General features: G+C 38.4%; 1 protein-coding gene across 2 annotated transcripts in view; it reads right to left on the minus strand.

Annotated features, from left to right (window-relative positions):
- Positions 1–13560, minus strand: part of LOC121600935 (probable serine/threonine-protein kinase DDB_G0282963) — a 92805-nt gene extending 79245 nt beyond the window's left edge. Inside the window, exons 1-3 of one of the 2 annotated variants that reach the window (XM_041929714.1) lie at positions 13412–13560; positions 12901–12969; positions 12276–12822 (exon numbers count right to left, since the gene is read on the minus strand). In XM_041929714.1, the coding sequence (XP_041785648.1) occupies positions 12276–12490 (215 nt within the window). In that variant the 5' untranslated portion in view covers positions 12491–12822; positions 12901–12969; positions 13412–13560. Of the gene's footprint in view, positions 1–12275; positions 12823–12900; positions 12970–13131; positions 13318–13411 lie in introns of those variants that run through there. The other variant, XM_041929713.1, reaches the window with a different exon arrangement.
- Between the last annotated feature and the right edge of the window lie 7011 nt (positions 13561–20571).

Genomic DNA, 20571 nt, shown 5'->3' on the forward strand with positions numbered 1-20571 from the left:
CGGTTGTATTTCGAGCTTGCTCGTCAAAATGCTACAGTCTAGTGACAAGGTTATGATTCCGATTGAGCAGCTTGGGGTAGTGAGTGTTTTGTTACATTTTAGTAATATCTTATCAGGGTTGGTAGAGAAGAACAGAATACTGTTTGGATTTGTAAGTTGTATAAATTCAGTGACCTTTGACCCTATTTCCTTTGAACTACATCTGGTACCACTTTCTGTGTGTAGTAATGCTGATGCTATGCAGTCTGGTTCTCGTTGTATTATTTTCTCAGAAGATATGTAGTGCGATTCGTTCAGTTTAACAATTTCCTTCGGGTAGAAGTAACTAGTTTCGTTGATGGCTATTGTTTTTTCGTGTATGTCTAAAATCGTATGATTGGCAAAGTTTGGAATGGCTATGACTTTAAACATCTCGTAATTTTCTGTCGATACAATTATGTTTTTGATAGAAAAGACTATTTCACCCTTTTCTATCCTCCTATTGGTTATTTCCGAGTATTCTAAAACGTTATAATGACTTGCCATCTTTCTTCGTATAGTTAGTTTTAACATCTCTTCGTCCTCTAAATATAATTGGTTTGAATCTATTTCGTGATACTTATTTATCATGTCTTGTACTAGAGCGGTTGTAAGCATGATCGTTTCTTGTATATACTTTGTTAGAACTTCATTTTTGTTATGCTTAAATTCTTTGCTGAGAACATCTATACCATCATAGAGTTTGTCTATTCGGTGACGTAAATTTTCTGTTAACTCATTGTGTTTTTTATTTGTTTGGGTCAAACGTTCGGACACATGTGTAATTTTTGTATCCTCTGCTGCTCTGAAGGCTGCTAATTGCTCGTCTATGTCGTCTCCCCCGAACATGAAATCTTTTAATATACCAAATATTCCCCGGGAGCGTTTTGTCCTTTTGTGACTAATTCCTTGAATTAGTTGAATTGCATGGTTGCATTCGCGCTGAAGTGTAACTTTTAGATCTGAGAGTTCGGAGTCCGTACTATTAACGGAGTTCAATACTGTGGTTAAGTGTTTTTTCAACGTTTGTAACGTATCCGTATCGTTTGCCGGACGTGTCCCCGTATGGAATGTCGTTTCCCATGCTCCTTTTTTCAATAGGAGTGTCCCAATATGATCAAAGTATATTCCTGGTTCAGGGATAGGTAAAATCGATAAGCATTCGACTCTTACCAGAGCGGCTATGTATATTGTTATTTTAAGGATGAGCTCCATGATACGGGCCTAATTTTGAGCTTTTTCCTTTTTGGTATTTGACTTGCTAGTTCTTCTGCTTTAGCTTTTATAACGTTAAGATTTGTTTCCTTCCTTTTTCCCCAATTTGGAAATGTTTGATCTCGTTTTACCTCGAGTACTGCTAGTTTTACAGTTGGCCTATTAACTACATTATTACCTACTTTGATTCGTGCTGAACGAGTTTGTCTGTCTACGCCAGTTACCAGCTCGCAGATTCGGCCTTTAAACCACTTTCCTTTCCTTTGTTCATCGGGAAACGTGACAATATCGCCTATTTGTAATGGTTTGGCCGGTTGAGTCCACTTTTCTCGTATAGAGAGCTTTGGGAGATACTCAGCTATCCACCGTCGCCAATATTGTTGTGTGATTGCCTGGGCCCTTTTCCAATCGGACCGTACCAATTCTGTTTTGGTGATATCCGAGATATTCGGCTCCGCCTCGCCGGAACAACCTAGCAAGAAATGAGCTGGAGTTAGGGGCTCGTCATCTTCTTGTTCTAGTGTTAAGTGAGTCAATGGTCGATTATTTGTTAGGAACTCTATCTCAGTTAGTATTGATCTGAGAACGTGTTCTTTATAACTCTCAGCCATGGGAAGCAGACTCTTGATTTCTCCAACCATTCGCTCCCACGCACCTCCAAAATGAGGGGCGCCTGGTGGGTTAAAGATCCATTCTATGCCTTCTGAGGCACATCGATATCTTATTTGTTTCATCTCATTGTCGGCTCCGACAAAGTTGGTCCCATTATCGCTGTATAGGAAAGATACCTTTCCTCTTCTGTATTGCATATTTTTTAAGCAAACAATAAAGGTGCTTCCCGTTAGATCAATGGCTATTTCTATATGGATTGCTCTCGTGGTTAAACACGTAAATATAACACCCTACCTTTTTTCTGACCGTCTGCCTATCGTAACGAATAGGGGGCCGAAGTAATCTACTCCACAATGCGTAAATGGTTTTTTAAACACTGCTGTTCTACATGTTGGCAGTGGTGCCATTATTGGTGGGATTGGTTTAGCTCGTGCGTTTTTGCAGTATTGACATCTGTTTATTACGTGCTTAAGACTGCTTCTGAGATCTATCACCCAGAATTTTTGACGAACTGCAGCCATCACTGATTCGCTCTTCTGGTGGTAGTACCTTTCATGATAATGTTGCAGGATAAGGTTTGTAATGTGATGCCCTTTTGGTAGGACAATAGGGCTACGTGCGTTAAATTGAAGAAATTTAACGTGTTCAAGTCTTCCTCTAGAACGCATGATCCCATCTTGGTCCAACATAGGGCACAGGCACCTAACTTTACTGCTGCCATTAATCGGGTTCTTCAATGAGAGTTGTATCATCTCCGTTTGAAAGCTTTCCCATTGAGCCTTTTTTAATAAGTGGCGCTCAGCTAAGTCAAGGGTAGCTTTATCGATTGCTGTCGAAAATGACAGGGATTTAGCCTTACTTTTTAACCAATCCAAGTACTTTAGTGCGTACGCTACCGATCGTTTTAGACGGTGCCAGTTGGAACACCATTCGACGGAAATGCCGTCATAATCTATTCTTTCCACTGTTCTCGAAGTGTTTACCCTTTTCCGGTCTTCAAATGTGTCCGGAATGTCTGGTGTTAGTGTTTTTATTTCTAAATTTTTAGAAAGTCGGGACCATTTAACCATATTGACTTTTTCTTACAAGTTTTTGTAGCTTCGTCAGCAGGGTTTTCTGCAGATGCTACCCAGTTCCACTGCTTCGGAGAGTTGAACTCCAAAATTTCTCCGATTCTCAGGGCTACGAACTGATTATATGTTCTAGGCTCTGAGTTAAGCCAAGCTAGAACTGTTTTTGAATCGGTCCAAAAGAATTCTGTTTGAACCTTTAAGCGCAATTCCCTCTTGATTGATTCGTTTAGGAGAGTGCCTAGCACTGCCCCTTGCAATTCAAGCCTAGGGATCGACAGTGGTGCCTAAGTCGTGGACTGTCCTAAGATACGTAACTGCGGCAAAGGCTTTTTCTGACGCGTCTACGAAAGTATGGAGCTCCCTGATCTTTACGTTATTTCCAATCGAAAAACATCTAGGTATAGATATGTTGATCGAGTTTTCGATTCGGCTTATCCAGTTTTCCCATTTTTCCTTTATGGACTGTGTGATTTCGTCATCCTAGTCTAGTTTAGTTTTCCAAAGATCTTGCATCAAAATCTTACCTTCAACAGTAATGTTGGCAAGATGACCTAGAGGATCGTAGATTTTCATTATATATGAGAACATCTGACGTTTCGTTAGTGTTTTAATATCTGCCCTTTTAAACTTGTAGGTAAAGACGTCAGACTCTTTGTCCCAAATCAATCCCAACACTTTATCGAAATTTTGATTTTTCTCCTCTATGCCAAGTACACTTTTCTCGGATAACCTGTCGGTTGGAATGCTTTTCTCCACTTCTTTTGAGTTGGAAAAGAAATTTCTCATAAAGAATTTAGCATCATCATGTATTTTACACACCTCCGAGATAGTATTCACGGCTGTATCAATATCTGGATAACTATCTAGGTAGTCATCTACGTAGTGATTTTCAACAATCGCTTTTACTGCCTGGGGATAGATATTTTTGTAACGTAGTGCGTTCTCGTTCTTGACAATCTGAGCACAAGTTGGTGAGCAAGTTGCCCCAAACGTCATCACTTGCATAACGTAAACTTGAGGAACATCAGAAGGCGATGCTCGAAATAGAAATCTTTGAGCGTCTTGATCTTCCCGTCTCACCTTTACCTGGTGATACATTTCCTTGATATCTCCTGAACAGCCTATTTTGTGTTCCCTGAAGCGGACTAGCACTCCGAACAGGGACGCAGTAAGATCTGGGCCGGAAAGAAGTTGAGAATTAAGGGATATATTTTGATTTTTTGCAGCCGCGTCGAATACTAAACGTGGTTTGGGAATGGGTTTATTATGGTTTATCACGAAAAAGTGGGGAATATAGTTTATTTTCCCGTTCAATTGCAGCAGTTCCATTGGTGTCGCCTTACGCGCATATCCCTTTTCAACGTATGCGTTTATTTCTTTATGATACCATGATTTTAAGTTTGGATCCCTTTCCATTGCCTTCTCTTGACTTTTTAAGCGCGTATGCGCTTGTCCGTAACTATCTGGTAATTTAGGATTGTCGGTTTTCCATACTAAACCAATTTCGTATCCGTCGCCAGTATTTTTAAGCGTGTCTTTCATAATCTTTAACGCTCTTTTGTCTTCTTCAGAGGCACGGGTTGGAGTAGGTTTTACTCCAAATTCCTCTGTAGAAAAGAAACCACGCAAGATTTGCATCATGTTCTTGTTTTCTTCTTCGTACGTCTCTGTCATCACAAATGAGTTCTCTGTGACATTTGGCGTATTCGTTCCCCCAAAAATGACCCAACCAAGCCTCGTTTCATGGGCAATTGGTTCGTTTGGTCTACCTTCTCGATATTTTGCACCATGGCAAAGATACGAATGTGGAAGGCCTAGTAGCACGGTAGGCCTCGCATCTGCATAGCTAGAGATACTAATGCCTTTCAAATGTTTAAAATTTCTTTGCAAACACGGAGCATCTATGGTTTGAACGGGAAGGTTAAGTTCCCTTACACTTCTGAGACCTTTTACTTGGAATTTTCTTTTGTTAGCTCCCTCTACTGTTATGGGAACTATCCTACTTTCTGTCTCTTTTTGAATGCTTCCGTCCGTCCAGGAGAGAGTTAGCGGTCTTTTTGGTCCGTGAACGTTTAGTTCTTTTCGGACACTTTCCAAAATGAGGCTAGTTGAAGAGCCAGGATCCATGAATGCATAAGTTTCGAATTTTCTATCATTATGGTGCAAAGTGATGGGCACGATCTGATAGAACAGATTATTCTTTTCCTGATGGCAATTTATTTTGTTTGTTGGTTGCCCTTCTACCGGATTTCTTTTATGAAACATACTATGATGCCTTTTGCCGCAACCGTACACACTACATTGTGGTGGTAGGCGACAGTTTTGGGCGTTATGGTTGCTGTACTTGCAGCAATTAGTGCAAATTCTATGCCGAATGAAAAGAGATAATTTTTCATCGGGCGTCTTACCGTTCAATTGTTGGCAACGAGTGGTTTCATGAGGAAATCCACAAATTAGACATATCGTTTCCTTTTCTGGCCCTTTATGACGATGCTGCATGTTTTGACGGTTCGACCTTTCTTGTTTGGCTACTCCTTCGTTCGCGGCCAGTATAATGGCCAGTTCTTCAGAGGGTTTCAGCCATTCTGCTAGGTCTTCTAGCGTAAGATTCTTATTATCTTGTTTCCTACTTATTGTGTGTTTCAACCATTCGTTCCTAAGTTCGGTTGAAAACCTTGATGTCAAATCGTTTAGCAGCCTCTGGTCATTCAAAAAACCTTCTTGCTTCAACAACACCATGTTGTCAATGAGATTGCGCAAAGCGTTGGAAAATTCTAAAAATGCTGAGGGATTATCTATCGTTATGTGCTTTACTACTAGTAATTCTAACAGTAAAGACTTGTAAATGCTTTCAGCATTTCCAAACATTTTGTCGAGCCTGTTTAATACAAGCGGAACGTTTTCTGGGTTAAGCATTAACCCGCTAACCGCACGAAGTGCTTCGCCTTTCAGATGCTTTTGCAGCCTATTCATGTTTTCTAAATTTGAAAACTTACAAGCTCGGGAAGTTTCTTCGTAGGCTTGTTTAAATTGAGGCCAGCATTTATAGCTTCCATCAAAATCTGGAAGCTTTGAAAGTGTTACTTTCGAGTCCTTAGAACACAACGATTGAACCATTCTGTCTAAACTCTGAGTTAACAGTTTTACGTCTAAACTTGCCATTGGTTTTTCATTGACATCTTCTGATTTTTTGTTTTGTATCTCTTCTTGTAGCCGTTTTAGCTCTTCTTCTATTCTTACTTTTTCTTTTTCTTTTTCTTCTTCATTTGTCATTTTTTCTTTCAGCAGTTTTTGCGTTTGCATTAGTGCTGACCTATATTCCTGCCGTTCAACTTCCCTATCTTTACATTTTTGCATAAAAAATCTTTAACAGGTGATTTTATGTCTAAGCATGACAAGTGAAACCACCTGTCGCAATCAATACAAGTTATCAATTTTCCTATCTCATCTGGGTTCGTGCATAATTTGCAGTGCCCATTCGGATTCTTTTTAAAATCGTATTCCATCTTGAACTCACCGTGGTTCAGATCCGCTTCAGCAGGGTCAACTCCTATTCGGCTGGTCAGGGACGGCTGGATCGGGAGTGATGTCTTCACTGCTGCTTGTCTTCAAATACGACGTCTTCTGTATTACTCGCCGGTTGCCCTCAAACCGAGAACGATGGTTGCCTCAACCGGAACGATGTTTTCTTAGCGGTGGGTCGGCGGTCATACACACGACAGTCATACACACGATGGATACACTCGTCACAATTAATTTCTTCAATTTGTTCTTCCTACGTTGCACTGCGTCGGATGCCTTATGCAATATTTAGCTCGCGGCACACGTGTTTCGTTATACGTTTCGTCGGAGTTAACGTCCGATACTTGCGACGCACGCGTTTTACGATAACTGTTTTTTTCAACTGGCGCTAAACTGACGGTTTCATGTTGCGTTGCGAGAACGGATGCACCTTTCGAAGCTCGCGGCGTAAACGTATTGGTCACCTTTTCACTAGTTCAGCATTTGCCTTATACGTTGGCAGTGTCGAGTTCACTTTCGATTGCGTCACTTCACTAGCGGTAATGACCGCGTTCTATTCACTGTTGTGACGTTGCACTTACAGTTCTTTTGTACTCACTCACCGCCGAGGCGCTTCTCGGGTTTTGCTTCGTCGAGCAACTGGTGCGTGGCCCTTCTTCCTGGGCTGGCTGTCGTAGATCGGCTACGCCGGATCGTCGTCCGTCGCCGTTGTTTCACTATCACAACCCTGCTTGGGTTGCTGTGGGGTCTATTCACGCCTTTACGGGCTTGTTACTACTTCGGGTTTTTATTTCCCGATTTATTTGACTACTTGCCGAACCATTGGTTGATGCGTCCTCTCTGGAGCCACCATTTGTCGCGCACACGAAAGTGTCTTTCGGAGCAGCAGCTTAAGACAGGCACAGTACACGCCGACTTAAGCACAATAATGAACGCACCAACTGGTTCTTGGCAAGTAATGGCTTCATTAATTTATTCAATTGATTTTATACTCTAAAAATGCTGACCGTCGTCGATCAGCATATTCTTCTTAGTCTATTCTTCTTAGCCTATTTTTCCATTTAATCGTTAAACCAGCGCGCATCGCTGGCGCGTTGCATAACGTAGCTAATCAGCATTTTTTGACCTAGCAACGCTTTGCTTTTTAAGCCTAAATTGTCGTCAGCGACAGATCCTAATCGAACACATCAAGTTTGTGGACCGAAGAGAAGGGGAAATGGGAAAGGTTTCAGTTAGAAGGAAGGGGGAAGGGTATAAAAATACTCAAGGAACCTATGGACCATGTTCATTTACACAGGCGGTCCCCGAGATACACGGTACCTCTTATACGAGGATTCAGAGATACGCGGTTTCCTAAATTTGACAGTTCTTTGAGTAAATTGTACTGATTTTACGCATCTATTGTAAAATGCCAAATAATTTCTGTTTTGATCGGATGTTAAAAACTATTTCAAAAGGTTTGAAACTGTTATTTCATTCAGAATCATATCAAATAATTGATTATGTGGCTAAAACCACCCCCTAGTTGCAAATTAACACGAAAATTAGTGATATTTTGTCTAGAAATCACAAGATTCGACTTACGCGGAAATTCGAGATACGCGGTTTTTTGCGGCCGTTTTCGGTCCCCATTAACCGTGTATCTCGGGGACCGCCTGTATATGGTTTTTATCGACTTTTTCCATTTTTGCGAATACAACAAGACCAAAAACCGTTACAACTTCATCTACATACAGCCATATACAGCCATAATATGAAGAACAATCTCCATTGCCTCGGCCATTTGGGGGCCCCGTTGATGATCCCGTCGATTGAGGGGCCCCTTCCATTTGGTGTTGTCAACCCAATATACCCCCATTTTCCCTCCGGGTGTTATGTTTACAATCAGATTTACTATTACTACCAGACCTATCAGAAGCATATTTATTTTATTAATCAGAAGCATTTTACTATCAGAAGCAGAAAACATTTGCCTTTTTAACATATGCAATATTTTTACCTTAGTTGGAAGCGCAGAACGTTGTGATACATGTCCACAGCTCAAAACAATATCATCATTTCATCATCGTTGGCCCAAAGTGTTGGATCGAATGCATTGAACGCTACGCACGAGTTGGGTAAAGCGAAAATCCGTTACAACAGCTGCCTCACGCAAACTACATGCACATACGACATTAAAAGGCTCCGAAACCGATCTCAACACAACGGTTCGTAGCCGTAGAAATTAGCAAGAAAAATTGGCTGACACCAAGCACGCTCTTTTTATCTGTTGATGTTTCATTCAAGAATCGATTCCGATGTCGATGTGTGCGCTTTTTAATTTGGCTTGTGTCTATGTTATCTCGCAAAAACTAAGAACTCGTGCCCCGGCTAACCTTTGGGCCTTAGTCAAAATTGTGGACTGGACGAAGTGATGGTAGAAAGGCAAGCTGTTGAAGGGTTTGGGTCAAAATTGGAAGGGTCGACGGAAAGGAAATATCGATATGAATGATCGCGTAAAATTTGAACTAATTAAGCTGTCGGCAGCGGTCGGCAAAGTTCGGCCCGCCACAATATGCAGTCAGGTCCGGTCTGAAAATATTGGCGCGATTTTGAAAGATAGGAAGATCCTATTCATTAAAAATTAACTGAACATATTTTAATATGACAATTCATATCGTTGAACTCTTCCAAATTTGATCACCATAACATGGATTGTCGGACCAATCAATATGGTCAAATTTGAGGAGAAATTAGAAAATAGAAACGAATAATTCCATAAAAACCTGACTGTTGATTTTACGAGAACAATGATTACACACTATTGCTTTTTAAGGATGCAACGATTTTCTAGGAGTATTTTTTTAAGGAAATGCGCTATCATTTTGTCTGACCTGGCTGAAAAATCTTTACAATCAATTTTAGTAATTGTAAGTTAATAAAACGAATTTGAAACTTGCTTGGATGATATAATAATTTAAGAAAAACAACAATATAACCAATCGCATTGTTTAATATCATAAACCAGTTATTTTGTGTATTAACTGTAATAATATAATAAAGTATGTGTAAAAAAAAGCATTCTCCTGGCCCTCAACGCTCGATCATTTCGAAAGCAGCTTATCTAAAGCAGTGTCCTCCAACCTGAGGTCCGCGGATCAATTTAGACAAACATACTGCAATACAGGGTATTTCCAGTTACTTTCGAATGAAAATATTGTTTTCCCGCGTGCAAGAAGTTATCGCTCTGACCGATTGAAAATGAAGTGGCCGTAATTCGAAGCAAGACGGTACTTCAGTATTCATTGTAAAGGTAAACACCAACGTAAAAGCAAAATTTTGTTTTTATGTTATGCTCACGATCACCATTTTAAATCAAATCGTCCGTACTATGAAACACGAGCTGGAAACTGTAAAGTAGGAAAGAAAATATCGTTTAGAACCATCGTTCTTGTCAATAAAAGACAAACGTAACTAGCTTAGCGAAAACGATAACTTTCCGACCTTTAACTTCTTTTGAGTATAAATAAAACCAACTCCGATCATGGCAGGTCAGATTTGTTCGGTTTGTCAGGATAGGACTGAGCCCATCCATCATCTACCGACTTCTCATTTAAGGAGTTTACTTATGTCCTCCTACCCAAGGTAAGCCCTCTAAACTCCAACGTCCTAAAGGTTTATATGATCGCCTAGACGATGAAGTGTCGAAAGTCCGCTTCGAAACAGTATCCACAGTACCCAAAATTTGAACATACCACAAAGCCTTTCTGATATTACTGATAGTTCAGTCATTGATATCGATTGAAAATTGGCGAAAAAAAGTATAGAAATTGGGGTTTTTATTGATGCGCAGGATGGCAGTCCATTCTGCTCATATTCATTTCTGTTTCATAAAGTTTTATACAGATGTGAACTGTATTTTGTCGAAACAAGTTTGTTGATTTGGTATGCACTCACGGTAATCATGAAATTTCAGCAAGAACAGCAAAGTGGTGTGAAGATTTTTCTCAACCAAAACGTTAATTCCGCAAGCCGAATATGCACCTAAAATTTTATCGGGGTGTCTGTAAGTAACCGCTTACCCAAATCAAATTTTTGTTCATCACGAGCAAGCGGGCATCGCATTATATTTTCTTTTGAGGCTCAAACTGACTTACATGTCGTTTTGACAGAATAAATAAATGCATTTTCAGTAATTTGTTTTACAAATATTCAGTGAAACGACAAAACCATGTATTACTCAATAACTTTCAGTAAAAAATGTTACTGCAGCAAACTTAGAAAATTTGCAGTGCATGATTCGTACACCATTTAACAACCCCCCCCCCCCCCCCCCCCCCTAGATGGATTTGGTAAAGGGGCCCGTCTACCATAACGCCTAGAGCCTCGGAGAGGCTAGACCCGCCACTGTAGGGGTGGCATTTACACCTGTTCTCACTTTCCTTTGAATCTTTATTCGGTTGCTATGGATCGCAATCTATGAGAATGGAACGCAATCAACTACGTCTGAATCGTTTTCAACTACGTTTTGATCGCTCTCAGCTACCCTTAGATTTGGTTTATTTGGTGACCGCTCGACATACCTCACGGTTCTCCTCATAATATACGAATTGGAAAGCAACAATTTCATATTGTTCTATGATTGAACCCAATTGAGAACTTGTGTTGAAACCCCATTTTTAAGCAATCAATAATATTTGACAGATTTTAGCGCAAATTTCATTGTAGCGCATAGTTTATTTAGTGACCGCGGGACACATTTGAATCCCAAGGAAAGAATTTAATAATGAATACATTAAACTGTAAAATCTAATCGTATTTTTTATGTGAAGCTTACATAACTATTCATACTTTTTTGATTATTGGACTAAGTTTTCCAAACAAACCTTCACAATCTTCTTTTTTTTCGGCGTTATGACCTACGTGGTCGTTCAGTCATGTTCAGGCTTTCGAAATTCAACCGGATATAACATGCTATGGAGTTACGGTCTGGTTGGAAATCTATTCTGATGCGTAGAAGCTGACAAATCTGTCAAATGTTATTCATTGCTTAAAAATGGGTTTTCAACAAAAGTTCTCAATTGGGTTCAATCATAGAACAATATGAAATTGTTGCTTTTCAAATCGCCTGTTGTAAGGAGAATCGTGAGGTACGCCTAGCGGTCACCAAATAAACTATGCACCGCGCATAGTTGCGAAGCTGATTGCGATCCATTCTCATGGATTGCGATCCATAGCAACCGGATAAAGATTCAAGGGAAAGTGAGAACAGGTGTAAATCGCAGCCAGTAAATTGCCAATTGGTAACGATCACTTATTATGATTTAACCAAAGTGTTATGAAGTTGATATATCAGGTGGGATGATCCCGTGCAATTTGAAGTCTAAAAACGAAAAGAAGAAGAAGAAAATCTGGTTTGACAATTAGATCCATAGCAAATTGCGTGCTTTGATGATTTTACTATGTACTGTTTTGTAAATCTGTCTTAAAATTTCACAATTTTACGAGATATTTGAGAACAATCGGAGGTCTGTTGAATTAAAAAAAGGATATATGCACGGGTACTCTAATATGTTCCTCACTTGAAGTATGATGCCATATTTGTTTCGGTTGGTACACTGCTCCTTGCTTTCTGACTGAACAGATTCAATAATATCAGGTGAAGGCTGAAATTTTAGCTTTCATAATTACATAAAAGAACCAATAGGACAAATTTTACGATGTTTTTTTGGTGTTTATGCGTAGAATTTTCTGTATTATAACATATAATTTCATCAGTCCCAGAAACCAGAAAAGGTTATATTAACAATATACATACAAATCTAAAATAAATAACTCTTCCACTCTTAATCTTACCTGACGGTACACGAACTCAAGGACTCGGCATGAGCGATGGCTATTGCTTCCTCGTAAGGAGGTGGAGCTTCCCCCCTCGTGTAATATGCTCCTGGTGGTTTCCAAAGCTGGTAGTGCGGAGCTATGGCATGGTCTACATACGAATAATCCATATTCATTGTTCCTCCACCGAGATAGCCAATACTACCTCCCATGTAACTCACATTGTTAACCATATTGCGTTGATTAGAATCATCGATGGCTTCGCGACCTTCTTGGGCACGACTTTTACGATGCCTTAAGCGACTAATTATGAAGAAAAGCAAGGTTAAAGAAAATGTAACAATCACTCCAGTAGCTACTAGTCACATGCCGATGTCGTAGGTTTTATCCGTAGTGTTGCCTATTGTATCATCTAAACAGATGAATTCGCAACATGAACTACCAATCTGAAAGGATTTACAATCATGAGGCGGTGAGCAAAGCACAGCTTTGCATGCCTTTGGATGACCATTGTCACATAAACACAATCTACACGTATCCGATCCAGGAGGCACATAGTGTGCATCTATGAACGATGCAGAGAATAAAAAGTTATGGTTATGGTCAAAAGTAAGAATCATCATTCTTTCTGAGTGTCATTTACCTTGTTCTACTTTCTTGCCATTCATATCACGGCACTCTCCCGGAAGCGACACCACGTTTCCATATGCACCTAAAATTGGTAAAAATCGTGTGGTAAAATTCTGCTCCACTATTATCACAAATACATCCAATTGATAATTGAGCATGTATGAGTAAAATATTAAATATTATTGTCTTTCAATAATATCATGTTTGGCTGCATTTCCAAATTGTTTATACAACTCCAACTTACCAATAGTATAGGGTATATGAAGTAGCAATACAATACTATACCAAAGCCAGCGCTCATGTAAATCAAAACTAGATTTTTTATTTCTTTTTGCACTCATTGCCATCATTGTGGAAGTAATTTCACAAAAATAAGGTTCTTCTGATAGTTTAATTGCAATTCACTTCTTTTTCTTTTTTTAAATTAAAATGGCTGCAAAGATAGGTGCGCCAATATTGAAATTTCCACGTTCTTTGCACAATTCGACACAATTAAACACTTTAAAATTGTATCAGATACTCACTACATAATAATCACATCACAATATTGGAAATCTTTTAAACTTCATTCGAATACATCTAAAATGTTGGGCAAATGTATGCTCTAATTTAACAAGAACATCAATGATATTACTGTTGCTACTGTAGCCGATAAACTTTAGTTGATGTAAGCATTAACTGCGCAAACGCCTAGAAAATTTCTCACACTCCCTTTAAAGAATCACAGAACAGAAACACACACACGATGAAAAACAACCTAAGAATTGGACAAAATCCAAGAAATTTAAGTTTAAATTTGGATATAGAATTGACACATATTAATGATAATTATTCCATCAAGTAGGGTAACTGTACCAGTTTTCGGCACGCTAGTGCAGCAGTTTCACAAAAACTGCTCACAAATAAACATTTTTTATTATTTTTCATGAAAGTGATGTTATTCTGGTTGATAAACTATCATAATATGTTACACTATTTTTTATTTGCCGGTTCAAAGCCCTTTTTCATAAATATTCGTAAAAATGCAAACATTGCTTTTGCCCCTATTTTCGGCAGTTTGTTCCTATTTTCGGCAGGTTGTGTTCCTATTTTCGGCAGCGCGAATACGGGTCAGAAAATGTTATTTTCTATGTAAATATGTACAAAAAATTGTTTAAAGCAATTTTACACTCTTACTTTCCTAATACTGATGTTAAAAAGCACTTTAAATAATAATTTTATGTTGCTTATTTTGGCCCGTTTTGACAGCCATTTTGATGCGACGTTTAAACAGAGCAGCCATTAGGTCAGTTTGATGGTCATAGCGTACGGTGCGAATTGGCTTACAAATATTTATTTTTCTCTTAAGTTAGTGCATTGTTTGTCGTAAAATTGGTGATATTTGGTACAAGAAAGGTCATATTATGTATCGATATACGCATTGTAGTGTTCTGATCAATTTTTAAAGAAATATTCAGCCAAATCCAAGGTGTGTTATTGTTCCGAGTTTCGGCAGGAGCCCACAACATTGAGCTGTCAAAAATGAACATTTACTGTGTACCTATTTTCGGCAGCATTTAAAGTGAAAAATAACCTGTTTATCGTGATTTTAAAATACCGAACAAGTTAGAATAAATTAAATAAGCATAAAATCTTTAATATACACCACTTTTTCATTGTTTTACTGTTCTGATTCTCTTAATCACAAAACCTGCCGAACCATTGGCTGACAGCAAAGCTGCCGAAAAAAAGCACAATTTATTTGATATTTTGAAAAATACGTAATGAAATGGTGTGAAACTTCGTATGTGAATATCAAATAATTACACTTTCACTACAAAATTGTGTTTTGTGAAATTTTTTACCACATTTGGGCAGAATTTCACGTTTTTAGCTATCCTGCCGAAAATAGGTACACTGCCGAAAACTGGTACAGTTACCCTATGCTGCAAATTTCAAGTCAAATATATTACAGGTACAGTTTGTTTCCGAGTTACGCCGCTTCGGAGATACGCAATTTTTTAATTTGACAGATCAAACGTCAAATCTGTACAATTTGCTTCAAGAATTGTCTAATGCGCTATCAATTGCATTTTTACCAATAAACTTAAATCACTTAAAAGCCAAAAATATCAAAATCTTCTGCATGAATCCTATCAAATAAATTATAAAGTGTATAAAAGTAGGGGAAGGTAGGCAAAGACGGACACTGCGGGTAAGACGGACACTTCTTAAAAATGCATGAAAAAGGTAATTTTTGAGAAATTCAACAATGTAGAATCCAAACTGAAGGTTAAACAACACATTTGAGACCATTTTTCGTGTAATATATGCGAAATTGGTTAAATTCATGAACAAAACTAATTTTCAATCGTGCGCACCTTTGTGGATGTAATTTGATTACTGCGGGTCTTAAGCTCTGTAACTTGCATTGTTTATATTTTTGGAAGTTTTATTACATGAACGATTTGTCATGATTGTTAAGCAAAAAACTGGCGAAAGAACGAGTATAAAAAAAATAAAAAATCTTGTTTTCTGCTGGTTTAAACATCCTGACACCAAAGCAGGAAAGACGAACACTTTGGCATAGGGAAAGATGGACACCGAATTTGTTGAGCTATTTTACTTCTTATATCAATTGGTGATGAATATATGTATTTCTTCAAACACCTCAAATAAGGGTATTTTGAAGATATGAAACATTACGCAACTAGAAAAAAGTAATAAATAAGCGAGAAATGAAACACCAGTCAAAATAGCAGTCATACGTTATGATACTACTCGTTCGACGCTGATGAGGCGCTTCACGAAATCCAATGTTTTGTCATGACTTGGACAACTTTAATAAAAAAAAGATAAAGTACTGATATCAAATCGTTCAGGAATAGATGAAAGATTCTATGGGTTTACATATATGAAAAAGTTCAATCTTCAATGTAAGTAACTGCTGACCTATTAACAAGTCCCTCAAATATGCAGTGGTCGAGTACTTTCCGCGGAATAATTTCCTAAAGCAAAGTTTTGAATTGTTATTCTGTAAGCTGGTGTAACGTCCACTGTTAGTGTCCGATATTAAAAAAGATGCCTTAGATTCTGCATGCTTCGTTCTATTAGGAGCGCCGCTTAAAATTCCTAAATTCACGACTGAATGAATCGTCGTTGCAATTGGCCAAGAATTGGTTTATAAACGTACCAGGGTGTGGAAAGCGATAGAATTTTATAAAATACTGTAAAACACTCAATTTCCAACGTTTTCTAAAGGTGTTCATCTTAGCCTTCATGGTGTCCATCTTTCCCATATCAGGTGTCCGTCTTACCCGAACATTTCAAAACTGTACGAAAAAAATCATGTTTTTCATTCATGAAAAAAACGAAAAATCGATGTAAACTTAAAAGTTTCAACACATTTTCTGATCAAACATGAGTGTAAGATAATGTATTCACATTTTCATGGTCGTTGCACCTATGTAACCTATATAACTGGGTTTGTTGACCACATGACCACATCATATGAGGTGCACTGTCAGACACAAACAAACAAACAAGACAAACATATCAAAAACCCATACATTTTTCGTGTTCGATGTCGTGTTCGATTGGTGCTAGAGCGCCGGATAACTCGGGAACAGACTGTAGTCCCGAGATACACGGTACCTCTTAGGGCGGTGGCAACGCTCATCCGATGCGATTTTATCGGATGCTTTTGTCAAACGCTATTTTGGCTCATATTGCAAAAATTTTCATGATTAGAATGGTTTAGCCATTATATAAAAAAACAATTTCATATTGTTCGGCGTACCACGAAATCGCAAATTTTGATTCCGTCGGATCGTTGCATCCAATTTTATCTGTCAATGTAATCATGCAGTTTATGTAGGAACAAAAAGATGTATAAATGCATCAGTGTTTTTTTTTAAATAATGAGAAAGATAATTATAAACATAATAATAATGAAAATGTATTTATTACATTTATGTACAACGATAACCTTAATAGTAAGCATGTACATGCACGTGTGTAATTATTTGTTAAATTTGTTTCTGATCCCAATATGAATGTCATTAGGTAAAACAGACAATTTACTCTGTTCCTTTTTAAATTCTTCAAGATAATGTTTTTTTTTAATATAAACATGTAAGTTTGTAAGAATACAAGTAAACAGTAAATATAATATAGTAATATAATATATATATATATATATATATATATATATATTATATATATATATATATATATATATATATTATATATTATATATATATATATATATATATTACTATATATATATTTACTTGTTTACTTGTATTCTTACATGTTTATATTAAACAACATTATGTTGAAGAATTTAAAAGGAACAGATATATATATATATATATATATATATATATATATATATATATATATATATATATATATATATATATATATATATATATATATATATATATATATATATATATATATATATATATATATATATATGTGTGTGTATATATATAAATATAAATATAGGCCAAATGCCTGTCCAGCAGTTTCACCCCCACTAAGCCTTAAATGAACACATCACTTCTAACGGTCGATGAGTGGCATATCCTTTCAAAATTTCTTCCGGGTGCAATGTAATTAATGTCTTGAATTACAGAACTACATTCTTCCTTGATCCTCTCCCAGCCTTTCTTAGTTACCGTATTCACAGTCGCCCCCGAATCCACCAAGAATTTAAACTCCACCGATCCTATAACACAATTCACGATACACGGATCACTTATCACCCCAGGTGACGTCGCCTTGCCAGTTATCAGCTAAAATATAAAAAAATAAAAAGAAAAGAAAAGAAAACAAATAAGTATACCAGCACACGATTTAAATTTAACAAAAAGTGTAACTTTTAATTTCCTATATTTATTTCAAAACAAAAGAAACATTTTTTTTTTTTTCACTCCGGAACGTCAACTTCTACCTGGTTGACACGCTTGGCTTCTTGTTTCATTCCCAATGTATTATGGTTTCTTTTTGCTGCAAAGCAAAATTCGGCAAAATGGCCGGTTCTTCCACAGGAGAAACATTTCGCGCGAATTTCTATTTTGTCAAATAGAGACATACACACCCGCTGCGCAAAGCGATCGAAAACTTTTCAACCTCTCGCTCAATGTAGCTAGAGAGCAAGAACCAACAATGATAAAGTGAGGAAAAAGAATAGAGAAGAGGGGAAGGAGGGGAGAAAGAGATCGTGGGTGTGAACTATTTTTCGGCCATTATCATTTTTGCGCCAACACGGTCGCGTACCGGAGCTTTTTTGTCAAAAAGAAACATACACATACAGCGCGCTCTCTCTCGAAATACCGTAAACGCTTCAACCGATCAAGAGCTTCGTTCGGTTCTTCGGACGTTTCTGCTCGCTCTCTCGATCGGTTTCGGCGGAAAGCGAGCTAGAAAGCGAGCTCAAAAACTGCTCGATTTTGTTGTGCGGGCAGCGATGCCGCTTGGGAAACACATGGCGGAATGGATACGGTTTCGAGATAAGTTTGAGAGGATAGTGGCATGCAAAGCGCTTGTTGATTCAAAAACCCGTGTAACGGGCCTATAGATTTTTGCGGGAAGCTATTTGTTGAGCATCATCGAAATGCAGCAGCGAAATTTGCCGTCTGAATCGGAGGATATTTACAACGAAACTATCCGCGCACTTGACGATTATTTAGTGATTAGTGCGACGCATCAAAAGAGAGGATGAAGTTCCGTGAGATGAAGATGAAAGTGCATGAACCATTTGCGGACTGGGTGCTGCGTCTTGAAAAGCAAGCGGTGTTATGCGAGTTCGTGGGTGCGCAGCGTGAGGAAGAGATAATGCAGGCAACGGCGATCGGTTCCAGAAATATCTGCTAAACTTTACGAAATGGCAAACTTTTTCGGTGACAATTTAGAACGAGTAATTAGCCATGGAAAACATCTCGCTTTCATTCGGACGGAAGAGGTGGAGAGGAAGCCGGAAGGAGAAGAAGGAACTCCGCGCAAAGTCAAGATGATCGACGAGCATTGATAAGATCGGTGAACGTATTGGCGAAAGTTCCGGCTAATCGATATAAGCCTTACGAGACAATGTGGAGTAAAATGCGAGCTGCAGGTTCTCGAGTACAGAACAATGAGGAAATGCGTGGAGGAATGCGACTCTGTACGAAGTGCGGACGTGCGCACGGTTGGGGCCAATGCAAAGCATTTCGCGCGAAATGTTTCTCCTGTGGAAGAACCGGCCATTTTGCCGAATTTTGCTTTGCAGCAAAAAGAAACCATAATACATTGGAATGAAACAAGAAGCCAAGCGTGTCAACCAGGTAGAAGTTGACGTTCCGGAGTGAAAAAAAAATGTTCTTTTGTTTTGAAATAAATATAGGAATTAAAAGTTACACTTTTTGTTAAATTTAAATCGTGTGCTGGTATACTTATTTGTTTTCTTTTCTTTTCTTTTTTATTTTTTTATATTTTAGCTGATAACTGGCAAGGCGACGTCACCTGGGGTGATAAGTGATCCGTGTATCGTGAATTGTGTTATAGGATCGGTGGAGTTTAAATTCTTGGTGGATTCGGGGGCGACTGTGAATACGGTAACTAAGAAAGGCTGGGAGAGGATCAAGGAAGAATGTAGTTCTGTAATTCAAGACATTAATTACATTGCACCCGGAAGAAATTTTGAAAGGATATGCCACTCATCGACCGTTAGAAGTGATGTGTTCATTTAAGGCTTATGTGGGGTGAAACTGCTGGACAGGCATTTGGCCAAGTTTTTTGTAGTGAACGGTACCGAGATTTCACTTCTCGGTTTTCAAACGGCAAGTAATTAAATTAATACGGATAGGGCTAGGGCTGCTAAAGAAGGAGATAAATTGTGCCAAATTAGTTGGGAGAAACACAAGCATCGGCAACAGTGAATCAGGGCCAGGTGCGGCTGATCAGTGGGTCAAATTTCCGAAAATCGGTGGGGAACTGGTAAAATTCCGAATAGACACATCAGTGATACCAAAGCGCATAATTAGATATAACGTCCCAATTGCGTTCGAGAAAGCAGTTAATGAAAGACTTGAACATGGAGAGAAGGCAGATTATAGAAAGGGCTGATAGGAGACGTAGCACGATATCATTTGTATCACCAATGGTGCTAGTTCCGAAGGGTCAGAAGGATTTCGGAATGGTTATAGATTTATCGGGAGGTGAACAAGGCGATAGTTCGTGAGCCCTAACCAATGCCGTCGCTTGAGAAAGTGTGGGCTGACATACCTCATAATGGAGGAAAATTATTTTCACTAAGATAGACTTAAAGGATGCATATTTTCATATAGTACTTTACGAAGAGGTGCGCCATTTAACCACTTTTATGACGGCTAACGGTTTGATGCGATTCACGAGGTTGCCTTTTGGGTTGTCGTGTGCACCTGAGTTGTTTCAGAGTGTTATGGAGATGTTATTTGCAGATTGTAAGAATTTAGTGGTATACATGGATGACGTTCTAGTTTATGGGTGATCTTTAGAGGAGTTAGAGAAATTAGTGAAGGAAGTAAAAGGGGTGATTGAGATAAATCACCTAACGATCAATGAGGAAAATCTTTATATAATCAGGAAAAGTTGATTTTTTGGGTTTCACAATCGACGGACGAGTTTATTCTCCCCACCAAAGAGAAGATTTCAGACATATTAAGTTCGATAGACCAAACGT

Source organism: Anopheles merus, unplaced genomic scaffold (genome assembly GCF_017562075.2).
Source record: "Anopheles merus strain MAF unplaced genomic scaffold, AmerM5.1 LNR4000012, whole genome shotgun sequence".
Taxonomy (NCBI): Eukaryota; Metazoa; Arthropoda; class Insecta; order Diptera; family Culicidae; genus Anopheles; species Anopheles merus.